At 44.8% G+C, this 14172-nt stretch overlaps 1 protein-coding gene across 1 annotated transcript in view; it reads left to right on the forward strand.

Annotated features, from left to right (window-relative positions):
- The window catches only part of LOC130108207 (neurotensin receptor type 1-like), a 781327-nt gene extending 767688 nt beyond the window's left edge, over positions 1-13639 (forward strand). Inside the window, exon 4 of the mRNA XM_056275067.1 lies at positions 13384-13639. Coding sequence (XP_056131042.1) covers positions 13384-13639 — 256 coding nt within the window. The remainder of the gene's footprint in view (positions 1-13383) is intronic.
- Positions 13640-14172: the final 533 nt, after the last annotated feature.

Below are 14172 nucleotides of genomic sequence, written 5' to 3' on the forward strand. Positions count from 1 at the left end.
TACAGGATACAGTAAAGTCATTCCTACATGTACAGGATACAGTAAAGGTACTCCTCCACGTACAGGATTCAGTAAAGTCACTCCTCCATGTACAGGATACAGTGAAGACACTGCTACATGTAAATGATACAGTAAAGACACTGCTACATGTAAAGAATACAGTAAAGGCACTCTTCCATGTACAGGATACAGTAAAGGCACTGTTCCATGTAAAGGATACAGTAAAGTCATTCCTCCATGTACAGGATACAGTAAAGACACTGATACATATAAAGGATACAGTAAAGTTATTGCTTCATGTAAAGGATATAATAAAGTCATTGCGCCATGTACAGGATACAGTAAAGTCATTCCTCCATGTAAAGGATACAGTAAAGCCATTCCTCCATGTACAGGATACAGTAAAGTCATTCCTCCATGTACAGGATACAGTAAAGACACTCCTGCATCTACAGGATACAGTAAAGGAACTCTTCCATGTACAGGATACAGTAAAGGCACTGCTGCATGTACAGTATACAATAAAGTCACTGCTCCATGTACAGGATACAGTAAAGACACTGATACATGTAAAGGATACAGTACAGTTATTGCTCCATGTACAGGATACAGCAAAGTCATTCCTCCATGTACAGGATACAGTTAAGTCATTCCTCCATGTACAGGATACAGTAAAGGCACTGCTCCATGTACACGATACAGTAAAGGTACTCCTCCATGTACAGGATACAGTAAAGTCACTCCTCCATGTACAGGCTACAGTAAAGACACTCCTCCATGTACAGGATATAATAAAGTCATTGCTCCATGTACAGGATACAGTAAAGTCACTCCTCCATGTACAGGACACAGTAAAGTCACTCCTCCATGTACAAGATACAGTAAAGACACTGCTACATGTAAATGATACAGTAAAGGCACTCCTCCATGTAAAGAAAACAGTAAAGGCACTCCTCCATGTAGAGGATACAGTAAAGGCACTGCTCCATGTAAATGATACAGTTAAGCCATTCCTCCATGTACAGGATACAGTAAAGACACTGATACATGTAAAGGATACAGTAAAGTAATTCCTCCATGTACAGGATACTTTAAAGACACTGATACATGTAAAGGATACAGAAAAGTTGTTGCTCCATGTAAAGGATATAATAAAGTCATTGCTCCATGTACAGGATACAGTAAAGTCATTCCTCCATGTACAGGATACAGTAAAGGCACTGCTCCATGTACACGATACAGTAAAGGTACTCCTCCATGTACAGGATACAGTAAAGTCACTCCTCCATGTACAGGCTACAGTAAAGACACTCCTCCATGTACAGGATATAATAAAGTCATTGCTCCATGTACAGGATACAGTAAAGTCACTCCTCCATGTACAGGACACAGTAAAGTCACTCCTCCATGTACAAGATACAGTAAAGACACTGCTACATGTAAATGATACAGTAAAGGCACTCCTCCATGTAAAGAAAACAGTAAAGGCACTCCTCCATGTAGAGGATACAGTAAAGGCACTGCTCCATGTAAATGATACAGTTAAGCCATTCCTCCATGTACAGGATACAGTAAAGACACTGATACATGTAAAGGATACAGTAAAGTAATTCCTCCATGTACAGGATACTTTAAAGACACTGATACATGTAAAGGATACAGAAAAGTTGTTGCTCCATGTAAAGGATATAATAAAGTCATTGCTCCATGTACAGGATACAGTAAAGTCACTCTTCCATGTACAAGATACAGTAAAGACAGTGACACATGTAAATGATACAGTAAAGGCACTGCTCCATGTACAGGATACAGTAAAGACACTGCTACATGTACAGGATACAGTAAAGTCACTCCTCCATGTACAGGATACAGTAAAGGCACTGCTGCATGTACAGTATACAATAAAGTCACTGCTCCATGTACAGGATACAGTAAAGACACTGATACATGTAAAGGATACAGTACAGTTATTGCTCCATGTGCAGGATACAGGAAAGTTATTCCTCCATGTAAAGGATACAGCAAAGTCACTCCTCCATGAACAAGATAGAGTAAAGACACTGCTACATGTAAAGGACACAGTAAAGACACTGCTCCATGTAAATGATACAGTAAAGACACTGCTCCATGTACAGGATACAGTAAAGACACTGCTACATGTACAGGATACAGTAAAGTCACTCCTCCATGTACAGGATACAGTAAAGACACTCCTCCATGTACAGGATATAATAAAGTCATTGCTCCATGTACAGGATACAGTAAAGTCACTCCTCCATGTACAGGATACAGTAAAGTCACTCCTCCATGTACAAGATACAGTAAAGACACTGCTACATATAAAGGATACAGTAAGTAGCTCCATGTACAGGATACAGTAAAGACACTGCTACATGTACAGGATACAGTAAAGTCACTCCTCCATGTACAGGATACAGTAAAGGCACTGCTGCATGTACAGTATACAATAAAGTCACTGCTCCATGTACAGGATACAGTAAAGACACTGATACATGTAAAGGATACAGTACAGTTATTGCTCCATGTGCAGGATACAGGAAAGTCATTCCTCCATGTAAAGGATACAGTAAAGTCACTCCTCCATGTACAAGATAGAGTAAAGACACTGATACATGTAAATGATACAGTAAAGGCACTGCTCCATGTACAGGATACAGCAAAGTCATTCCTCCATGTACAGGATACAGTTAAGTCATTCCTCCATGTACAGGATACAGTAAAGGCACTACTCCATGTACACGATACAGTAAAGGTACTCCTCCATGTACAGGATACAGTAAAGTCACTCCTCCATGTACAGGCTACAGTAAAGACACTCCTCCATGTACAGGATATAATAAAGTCATTGCTCCATGTACAGGATACAGTAAAGTCACTCCTCCATGTACAGGACACAGTAAAGTCACTCCTCCATGTACAAGATACAGTAAAGACACTGCTACATGTAAATGATACATTAAAGGCACTCCTCCATGTAAAGAAAACAGTAAAGGCACTCCTCCATGTAGAGGATACAGTAAAGGCACTGCTCCATGTAAAGGATACAGTTAAGCCATTCCTCCATGTACAGGATACAGTAAAGACACTGATACATGTAAAGGATACAGTAAAGTAATTCCTCCATGTACAGGATACTTTAAAGACACTGATACATGTAAAGGATACAGAAAAGTTGTTGCTCCATGTAAAGGATAAAATAAAATCATTGCTCCATGTACAGGATACAGTAAAGTCACTCTTCCATGTACAAGATACAGTAAAGACAGTGACACATGTAAATGATACAGTAAAGGCACTGCTCCATGTACAGGATACAGTAAAGACACTGCTACATGTAGAGGATACAGTAAAGTCACTCCTCCATGTACAGGATACAGTAAAGACACTCCTCCATGTACAGGATATAATAAAGTCATTGCTCCATGTACAGGATACAGTAAAGTCACTCCTCCATGTACAGGATACAGTAAAGTCACTCCTCCATGTACAAGATACAGTAAAGACACTGCTACATGTAAAGGACACAGTAAAGACACTGCTCCATGTAAATGATACAGTAAAGACACTGCTCCATGTACAGGATACAGTAAAGACACTGCTACATGTACAGGATACAGTAAAGTCACTCCTCCATGTACAGGATACAGTAAAGACACTCCTCCATGTACAGGATATAATAAAGTCATTGCTCCATGTACAGGATACAGTAAAGTCACTCCTCCATGTACAGGATACAGTAAAGTCACTCCTCCATGTACAAGATACAGTAAAGACACTGCTACATATAAAGGATACAGTAAGTAGCTCCATGTACAGGATACAGTAAAGACACTGCTACATGTACAGGATACAGTAAAGTCACTCCTCCATGTACAGGATACAGTAAAGGCACTGCTGCATGTACAGTATACAATAAAGTCACTGCTCCATGTACAGGATACAGTAAAGACACTGATACATGTAAAGGATACAGTACAGTTATTGCTCCATGTGCAGGATACAGGAAAGTCATTCCTCCATGTAAAGGATACAGTAAAGTCACTCCTCCATGTACAAGATAGAGTAAAGACACTGATACATGTAAATGATACAGTAAAGGCACTGCTCCATGTACAGGATACAGCAAAGTCATTCCTCCATGTACAGGATACAGTTAAGTCATTCCTCCATGTACAGGATACAGTAAAGGCACTGCTCCATGTACACGATACAGTAAAGGTACTCCTCCATGTACAGGATACAGTAAAGTCACTCCTCCATGTACAGGCTACAGTAAAGACACTCCTCCATGTACAGGATATAATAAAGTCATTGCTCCATGTACAGGATACAGTAAAGTCACTCCTCCATGTACAGGACACAGTAAAGTCACTCCTCCATGTACAAGATACAGTAAAGACACTGCTACATGTAAATGATACATTAAAGGCACTCCTCCATGTAAAGAAAACAGTAAAGGCACTCCTCCATGTAGAGGATACAGTAAAGGCACTGCTCCATGTAAAGGATACAGTTAAGCCATTCCTCCATGTACAGGATACAGTAAAGACACTGATACATGTAAAGGATACAGTAAAGTAATTCCTCCATGTACAGGATACTTTAAAGACACTGATACATGTAAAGGATACAGAAAAGTTGTTGCTCCATGTAAAGGATAAAATAAAATCATTGCTCCATGTACAGGATACAGTAAAGTCACTCTTCCATGTACAAGATACAGTAAAGACAGTGACACATGTAAATGATACAGTAAAGGCACTGCTCCATGTACAGGATACAGTAAAGACACTGCTACATGTACAGGATACAGTAAAGTCACTCCTCCATGTACAGGATACAGTAAAGACACTCCTCCATGTACAGGATATAATAAAGTCATTGCTCCATGTACACGATACAGTAAAGTCATTCCTCCATGTAAAGGATACAGTAAAGCCATTCTTCCATGTACAGGATACAGTAAAGTCACTGCTACATGTACAGGATACAGTAAAGTCACTCCTCCATGTACAGGATACAATAAAGACACTGATACATGTAAAGGATACAGTAAAGTTATTGCTCCATGTAAAGGATACAGTAAAGACACTCCTCCATGTACAGGATACAGTAAAGACACTCCTCCATGTACAGGATATAATAAAGTCATTGCTCCATGTACAGGATACAGTAAAGTCACTCCTCCATGTACAGGATACAGTAAAGTCACTCCTCCATGTACAAGATACAGTAAAGACACTGCTACATGTAAATGATACAGTAAAGGCACTCCTCCATGTAAAGGATACAGTAAAGGCACTCCTCCATGTACAGGATACAGTAAAGGCACTGCTCCATGTAAAGGATACAGTTAAGTCATTCCTCCATGTACAGGATACAGTAAAGACACTGATACATGTAAAGGATACAGTAAAGTAATTCATCCATGTACAGGATACTGTAAAGACACTGATACATGTAAAGGATACAGTAAAGTTGTTGCTCCATGTAAAGGATATAATAAAGTCATTGCTCCATGTACAGGATACAGTAAAGTCATTCCTCCATGTACAGGATACAGTAAAGACACTCCTCCATGTACAAGATACAGTAAAGACACTGCTACATATAAAGGATACAGTAACGTTATTGCTTCATGTAAAGGATATAATAAAGTCATTGCTCCATGTACACGATACAGTAAAGTCATTCCTCCATGTAAAGGATACAGTAAAGCCATTCTTCCATGTACAGGATACAGTAAAGACACTGCTACATGTACAGGATACAGTAAAGTCACTCCTCCATGTACAGGATACAATAAAGACACTGATACATGTAAAGGATACAGTAAAGTTATTGCTCCATGTAAAGGATACAGTAAAGACACTCCTCCATGTACAGGATACAGTAAAGACACTCCTCCATGTACAGGATATAATAAAGTCATTGCTCCATGTACAGGATACAGTAAAGTCACTCCTCCATGTACAGGATACAGTAAAGTCACTCCTCCATGTACAAGATACAGTAAAGACACTGCTACATGTAAATGATACAGTAAAGGCACTCCTCCATGTAAAGGATACAGTAAAGGCACTCCTCCATGTACAGGATACAGTAAAGGCACTGCTCCATGTAAAGGATACAGTTAAGTCATTCCTCCATGTACAGGATACAGTAAAGACACTGATACATGTAAAGGATACAGTAAAGTAATTCATCCATGTACAGGATACTGTAAAGACACTGATACATGTAAAGGATACAGTAAAGTTGTTGCTCCATGTAAAGGATATAATAAAGTCATTGCTCCATGTACAGGATACAATAAAGTCATTCCTCCATGTACAGGATACAGTAAAGACACTCCTCCATCTACAGGATACAGTAAAGGCACTGCTGCATGTACAGGATACAGTAAAGTCACTCCTCCATGTACAGGATACAGTAAAGACACTGATACATGTACAGGATACAGTAAAGTTATTGCTCCATGTACAGGATACAGTAAAGTCCTTCCTCCATGTAAAGGATACAGTAAAGTCACTCTTCCATGTACAAGATACAGTAAAGACACTGACACATGTACAGGATACAGTAAAGACACTGCTACATGTACAGGATGCAGTAAAGGTACTCCTCCATGTACAGGTTACAGTAAAGGCACTGCTCCATGTACAGGATACAGTGAAGTCCCTCCTCCATGTACAGGATACAGTAAAGGTACTGCTCCATGTACAGGATACAGTAAAGACACTCCTTCATATGAAGGTAAAAGTAAAGTCATTGTCTCTCTAATCCGTCAGCAGGACAGACTATTCCAGACATGAACATTCAGACAGAAATCACAGTGGTCTATGAAGTCCTTTTTTTTTTTACTCCGTTGCCTATGATCGCCGGTTCGAATCCCCGTGGTCCAGCGTCCCTACAGACACAATTGGTCGTGTCTGCGTGTGGGAAACCGGATGTGGGTATGTGTCCTGGTCACTTCCTCTTCTGACCAGTCGAGGCACCTTTTCGGGAGGGGCGGGGGATAGCGTGATCCTCCCACACGGTACGTCCCCCTGGCGAAACTCCTCATCACTATCACTGTCAGGTGAAAAGAAGCGGCTGGCGACTCCACATGTATCTGAGGAGGCATGTGGTGGTGTGTAGCCCTCCCCCGCTCGGTAGGGGGGGGGGTGGAGCAGCGATCGGGACGGCTCGGAAGAGGGGGGCAATTGGCCAAGTACAATTGGGGAGAAAAAGGGGGGGGAAATCTAAGCCAAAAATAATAATAATTGTTTAGCCATGCTCATTATTTTCAGAACATGCAGGATATGTTTGCAGGATATGTCTATGCTGGTAAGATGGACATTCTCATCAACTTGGGTGTTAAGAACTTGGGGTTACCAAAGGAGGACACCACAGAGTTTTTTTTCATATTTATTTTTCCCCCCTTTTTCTCCCCAATTGTATCCGCCCAATTACCCCACTCCTCCACCCCCTCTGCCGATCCGGGGAGGGCTGCAGACTACCTCATGTCTCCCCCGCTCCACCTGACAGTGAGGAGGTTCACCAGGGGGACATAGCGCGTGGGAGAATCACGCTATTCCCCCCAGTCCTCAATAGGCGTCCCGACCGACCAGAGGAGGCGCGAGTGCAGCGACCAGGACACATACCCACATTCGGCTTCCCACCCGCAGACACGGCCAATTGTGTCCGTAGGGACGCCCGACCAAGCCGGAGGTAACACGGGGTTTCGATCCGGCGATCCCCGTGTTGGTAGGCTGCGGAGTAGACCGCTACGCTACCCAGATGCCCCTATAGCTTTTATTTCAATTGGTTTTTACCTGGTGCGTCACGTGTCGTTGCATCAGCCCGGCCGATGTCATGGAGACGTGACGCGTCTCATCAGCATCATGAGGAGATAGTGACTGACGGTTTGAAAGGTCAGCCGAAAGCAGTGGCGGATCTAGAGATTTTTTCCTGGGGTGGCAAAGGGGTGGCATGAGGTTCAAGGAGGGGGGCAATGGACATTATTCTAAACGTATTATTCAAAACTCGGATTTCATCGAATGCATTTTGTTCTCTACTGTTTGAGATGAGTTTGGTGCGGGTCTCATTGACCTTCACCATGCATGTACATAACATATACTTTAAAAACATATTATCTGATTTATAAATGGGGTGGCAAGACTGTGTCCCAGAGGTGGCAGCTGCCACCCCTTGCCACCCCGTAGATCAGCGCCTGGCCGAAAGAAGGGTGGAACAACAGAGACAGACACGACTGCTTCAGCAGAAGTTACACTTGACATGCCAATAAGGCTGCTGTTGCGGTTATCTACTGCTACTACTACTTTCGGCTGCTCCCGTTAGGGGTCGCCACAGCGGATCATCCGTTTCCATTTCTTCCTGTCTTCTGCGTCTTCCTCTGTCACACCAGCCACCTGCATGTCTTCCCTCACCACATCCATAAACCTCCTCTTTGGCCTTCCTCTTCTCCTCTTCCCTGGCAGCTCCATATTCAGCATCCTTCTCCCAATATACTCAGCATCTCTCCTCCACACATGTCCAAACCATCTCAATCTTGTCTCTCTTGCTTTGTCTCCAAACCGTCCAACCTGAGCGGTCCCTCTAATATACTCGTTCCTAATCCTGTCCTTCTTCGTTACTCCCAGTGAAAATCTTAGCATCTTCAACTCTGCCACCTCCAGCTCCGCCTCCTGTCTTTTCGTCAGTGCCACTGTCTCCAAACCATATAACATAGCTGGTCTTACAACCATCTTGTAAAACTTCCCTTTAACTCTTGCTGGTACCCTTCTGTCGCAAATCACTCCTGACACACTTCTCCACCCACTCCACCTTGCCTGCACTCTCTTTTTCACCTCTCTACTGCACTCCCCGTTACTTTGGACGTTTGACCCCACGTATTTAAACTCAAATGCCTTTGTCACCTCCACTCCTTGCATCCTTACCATTCCACTGTCCTCTCTCTCATTCACGCAAAAGTATTCCGTCTTGCTCCTACTGACTTTCATTCCTCTTCTCTCCAGTGCATACCTCCACCTCTCCAGGCTCTCCTCAACCTGCACACTACTCTCACTACAGATCACAATGTCATCTGCGAACATCATCGTCCATGGAGACTCCTGCCTGATCTCGTCCGTCAACCTGTCCATCACCATTGCAAACAAGAAAGGGCTCAGAGCAGATCCTTGATGTAATCCGACCTCCACCTTGAACCCATCTGTCATTCCAACCGCACACCTCACCATTGTCACACTTCCCTCATACATATCCTGCACCACTCCTACATACTTCTCTGCAACTCCTGACTTCCTCATACAATACCACACCTCCTCTCTCGGCACTCTGTCATAAGCTTTCTCTAAATCTACAAAGACACAATGCAACTCTTTCTGGCCTTCTCTATACTTCTCAATCAATGGTTATCTTCAGCAGAATAGTGCACCTGACCTTCATGTGCTGTATTCGTGTATAGATTTGCCCCGGACCTTAAGTAACACGCAGGCCATCCAGTCCGTGCAAGTGAAAGAGTGTCCATCCATCCTCCTTTGTGTCTGTGTTGGAGAGGGAAAAAAGACAAATGAGACATACCGATGTCTGTGTCGAACAACAGGAAAAGGTCACGTACCTCTACTGCTCCCATGTGCCCTTCAGCTGTGCTCCCGGCTTCCTGTAATGGCCGGCCTGCATGTTGCTTCACAGACCAATGTGCAATGGATTGACACACAACCTCCTGCAAAAATCCATGCTGAACCCACTAATTAGCAGAGGTGTCCACAAACTTTTGGCCATGTGGTATAACCTCTTCACGTGCCTTAATGACCCTTATCCATTACGTAGACCGGGATGGATCAATACCCAAGATTCTTGTGTAATGGAGACGCTTCACAGCAGTGTCACGCTAAACTGATAAATCCCCGCATGCTGCTGTCTCGCTTGACACATGGCCCGGCGCTTTTCCTTGTGTGTGTGTGTGTGTGTGTGTGTGTGTGTGTGTGTGTGTGTGTGTGTGTGTGTGTGTGTGTGTGTGTATGTGCATGTGTGTACTATGTAAATGACTTGTGCGCTTTCTCCTAATCCTGTTTGTAGGTCTGCACATTGTTGGGTTCTCTGTTGATTTGTAGCGTTCGCAGGTTCGAGCATCGCTGAATGTTTGGAAGCTGCAGGCTCCCTTCCTGTGCCGTCACTACAACGACTCTTCTGTCTTTTATTCCGTCTTCCTTCATTCTCCTCCTCTTTCTTAAAGTTAAAATTTGCCTCCACCTCTCCTCCTTCCCGGCATCTCCTTGTTCTCCCCATTTCCATGCTGTAATGTACACCTCCCCCCTCCCCCTGAACAGGCACCCCGACCGACCAGAGGAGGCGCTAGTGCAGTGACCAGGACACATACCCACATCTGGCTTCCCACCCGAGAAACGGCCAATTGTGTCTGTAGAGACGCCTGACCAAGCCAGAAGTAACACGGAGATCCGAACCGGCGATCCCCGTGTTGGTAGTCAATGGAATAGACCGCTACGCTACGCTCTGAATCCTGACAGAATAGCGTGATCCTCCCACGCGCTACGTCCCCCTGGTGAAACTCCTCACTGTCAGGTGAAAAGAAGCGGCTGGTGACTCCACATGTATGGGAGGAGGCATGTGGTAGTCTGAAGCCCTCCCCGGCTCAGCAGAGGGGGTGGAGCAGAGACCGGGACGGCTCGGAAGAGTGGGGAAATTGGTCGGATACAATTGGGGGGAAAATGGGGGAAATCAGAAAAGAAAGAAAAGAAAGGGTCCGCGGTGGTGTAGCGGTCTAAGCATCGGCTTTGTGTCGATGCAGTTGCCCACTGGGGACCGGGGTTCGCGCCCCGGTCTCGTCAGATCCGTCTATGGCCGGACTCGATGAAGCAGCAACAATTGGGAACGCTGTCTTCGATAGGGGGGCGGAGTCGGCTTGTGTTCGTCACATGGATGCGTCTCTGGGTGTGTGGGGAAAAGCAGTGGTTCGGCCTGGAGTCGCCTGGTCACAGAAGTGGCGAGGTGTCTCCTTCGAGATTGCCGGCCGGAGAGATGCAGTTGGCGAACGCATACAGTACGAGGGTGGGAGTTTGAACTAAAGTAGGGATCGATTGGCCACTAAACTGGGAGATAAAGGGAAAAATCAGAAATAAAATTAAGAAAGGAAAATACGCGTCTCAGCTTTTGCCTTTGCTATCACTACCGCTCTCTTATGCCAGACTCAGGAAAATCATCTTTGAAGATCGAGACCTAAAGACCCAAACAAAACTCCTGGTCTACAGAGCTGTTATTCTCCCCAATCTGCTGTATGGAACAGAGTCATGGACCACCTACAGCAGGCACCTCAGAGCCCTGGAGCAATACCACCAAAGATCCTTATGAAAGATCCTGAGAAACAGCTGGAAGGACAGACGCACCAACATCAGCGTTCTGGAAGAAGACAGCATGCTTAGCATCACTTAGCTATGATTTGAGTCAACCTTTATTGACTTTGTGCAGTTACAAACAAAACTTGTTACTTGTTTAACATATTTTTGATAACCTAATATTGCCATCACATCTAACTTAAACTACTACTATTTTCGGCTACTCCCGTTAGGGGGCGCCACAGCGGATCATCCATTTCCATCTCTTCCTGTCCTTTGCATCTTCCTCTGTCACACCAGCCACCTGCATGTCCTCCCTCACCACATCCATAAACCTCCTCTTTGGCCTTCCTCTTCTCCTCTTCCCTGGCAGCTCCATATTCAGTATCCTTCTCCCAATATACCCAGCATCTCTCCTCCACACATGTCCAAGCCATCTCAATCTTGTCTCTCTTGCTTTGTCTCCAAACCGTCCAACCTGAGCGGCCCCTCTAATATACTCGTTCCTAATCCTGTCCTTCTTCATCACTCCCAATGAAAATCTTATCATCTTCACCTCTGCCACCTCCAGCTCCATCTCCTGTCTTTTCGTCAGTGCCACTGTCTCCAAACCATACAACATAGCTGGTCTCACAACCATCTTGTAAACCTTCCCTTTAACTCTTGCTGGTACCCTTCTGTCACAAATCACTCCTGACATTCTTCTCCACCCACTCCACCCTGCCTGCACTCTGTCTTCACCTCTCTTCTGCACTCCCCGTTACTTTAGACGGTTGACCCCAAGTATTTAAACTCATATGCCTTCATCACCTCTACTCCTTGTATCCTCACCATTCCACTCTCCTCCCTCTCATTCACGCATAGGTATTCCCTCTTGCTCCTACTGACTTTCATTCCTCTTCTCTCCAGTACATACCTCCACCCCTCCAGGCTCTCCGCCACCTGCACCCTACTCTCGCTACAGAGCACAATGTCATCCACAACCATCATAGTCCATGGAGACTCCCGCTTGATCTCGTCCGTCAACCTGTCCATCACAATTGCAAACAAGAAAGGGCTCAGAGCCGATCCTTGATGTAATCCCACCTCCACCTTGAACCCATCTGTCATTCCAACCGCACACCTCACCATTGTCACACTTCCCTCATACAGATCCTGCACCACTCCTACATACTTCTCTGCAACTCCCGACTTCCTCATACAACAATCACATCTACCTTAAACATAGGTGGTAAATTCATAAACTGTAATGTGACGTTATGCTTGTCGTTTTGATGAAAGGACTGAGGAAATTACTCCGAGATGAATTTGCCTCTGTGCTGAAAGTGCACGCTGTCCACGCACGCTGTCCACGCTGAAACTGTCACGTGAACAAGCCACATGCCTATCAGCTATGCACTCGAGATCGGACTGGAGATGTTCCTCGTTGGTGACACTTCCTGTCGGAAAGCGAGCGACAGGAAGTAAATAGAAACTGGGCGTCCGACAGAAGTTCGGCTCACAGTGGTGTCGAAGGATATTCCAGTAAAGCAACCAAACTCACTCACATGGCATCCAGTCAGGGCGCGGCGTAAAACGTAAAAACACTCAACACTTCAAGTATGTAAGGATGGCCTAGAGGGGGAACGGTTGCCATGGAAACTGTGATCGTTGCTCTGAATCCTGACAGAAGGCAATGAAGAATGCTGGTATTAAATCACTAACTCAATCAATGTAATGGCATCTTCATCCACAGACTCCTCTTCACTGCCGAAATGCCCTTGAATAAGGCACTCGACCCCAGAGGCTGCTCCAGCACTACATCGCAGGCAATGCTGCACTCGAACGTCTTTGAGCGTGTTGTGTACTTAGCTTTGTGTTTGTACCTGGGTTTCATACCAGTCTCGCTAGACGCGTTAAAGTCAACCGGTTCCGGTCTTACCATGTGTGGAATATGGCAGGTGAAAGCTGTTCACCTCCCTCTTCATCGCTGTTAATAGTCCCTCTCCTGTCTTTTCCTCTACAGGGGCTTGTATGACTTCTACCACTACTTCTACATGCTGACCAACGTTCTCTTCTACGTGAGCTCAGCCATCAACCCAGTTCTCTACAACCTGGTGTCTGCCAACTACCGCCAAATCTTCTTCTCGACACTGCGATATGTTTGCCTGCCCTGCCGCCACCCGCCTAGGAGGCATCGCCGTGCCTTGACCCGCCACTCCATCAGTATCTCAAGCAACCACACCTTTTCCTCCAACATCGTCAAGGAGACGGCGTACTGACTGCCTCAGCCACCTCACAAACCCCTTCACTACCGCTGTGTTTTGATGGACCGTCATGTCCTTCAAATACGAGGTCCTTTCAGGAGGAGGGAAGGAAGGATCTCTCATTTTATCTTATTAGAAGAAAGGAAGAAAGAGAAAATATTTTAAGATGAAACGTGTTAAACTCGATGTTGATGTGAGTGCAGTGTACATTTGTCCATATTTTAACTTTTATAGGCCAGGTCATACAGACTTGGATTGTGCCATACAGTATGAGTGTGATGTGTTTGTCGTGGTGTTGAAACCGTAAGGTTATAGATCGCAGCCGCCAACCCCTCTGTGAACTTAAGAAGTATTTTCTCAGGTCACCACGAAGCAGAATTTGAAGAAATACCCCCTTGTGCTATGTTGGTGAGCACCAATTTGAAAGCGCAGCTTGGCTATTAAAAGAGGGACGGTTGAGAGTGGGTCCAGGAGGTCTTAAGAGGTCTATCCCCCTGAGCAGTAGACCCGGTTTCAACGTGGTCCAAAAGCGGGCTACATTTAGCCGG

The sequence above is a fragment of the Lampris incognitus genome, chromosome 2 (assembly GCF_029633865.1).
Source record: "Lampris incognitus isolate fLamInc1 chromosome 2, fLamInc1.hap2, whole genome shotgun sequence".
In the NCBI taxonomy this organism is placed as follows: Eukaryota; Metazoa; Chordata; class Actinopteri; order Lampriformes; family Lampridae; genus Lampris; species Lampris incognitus.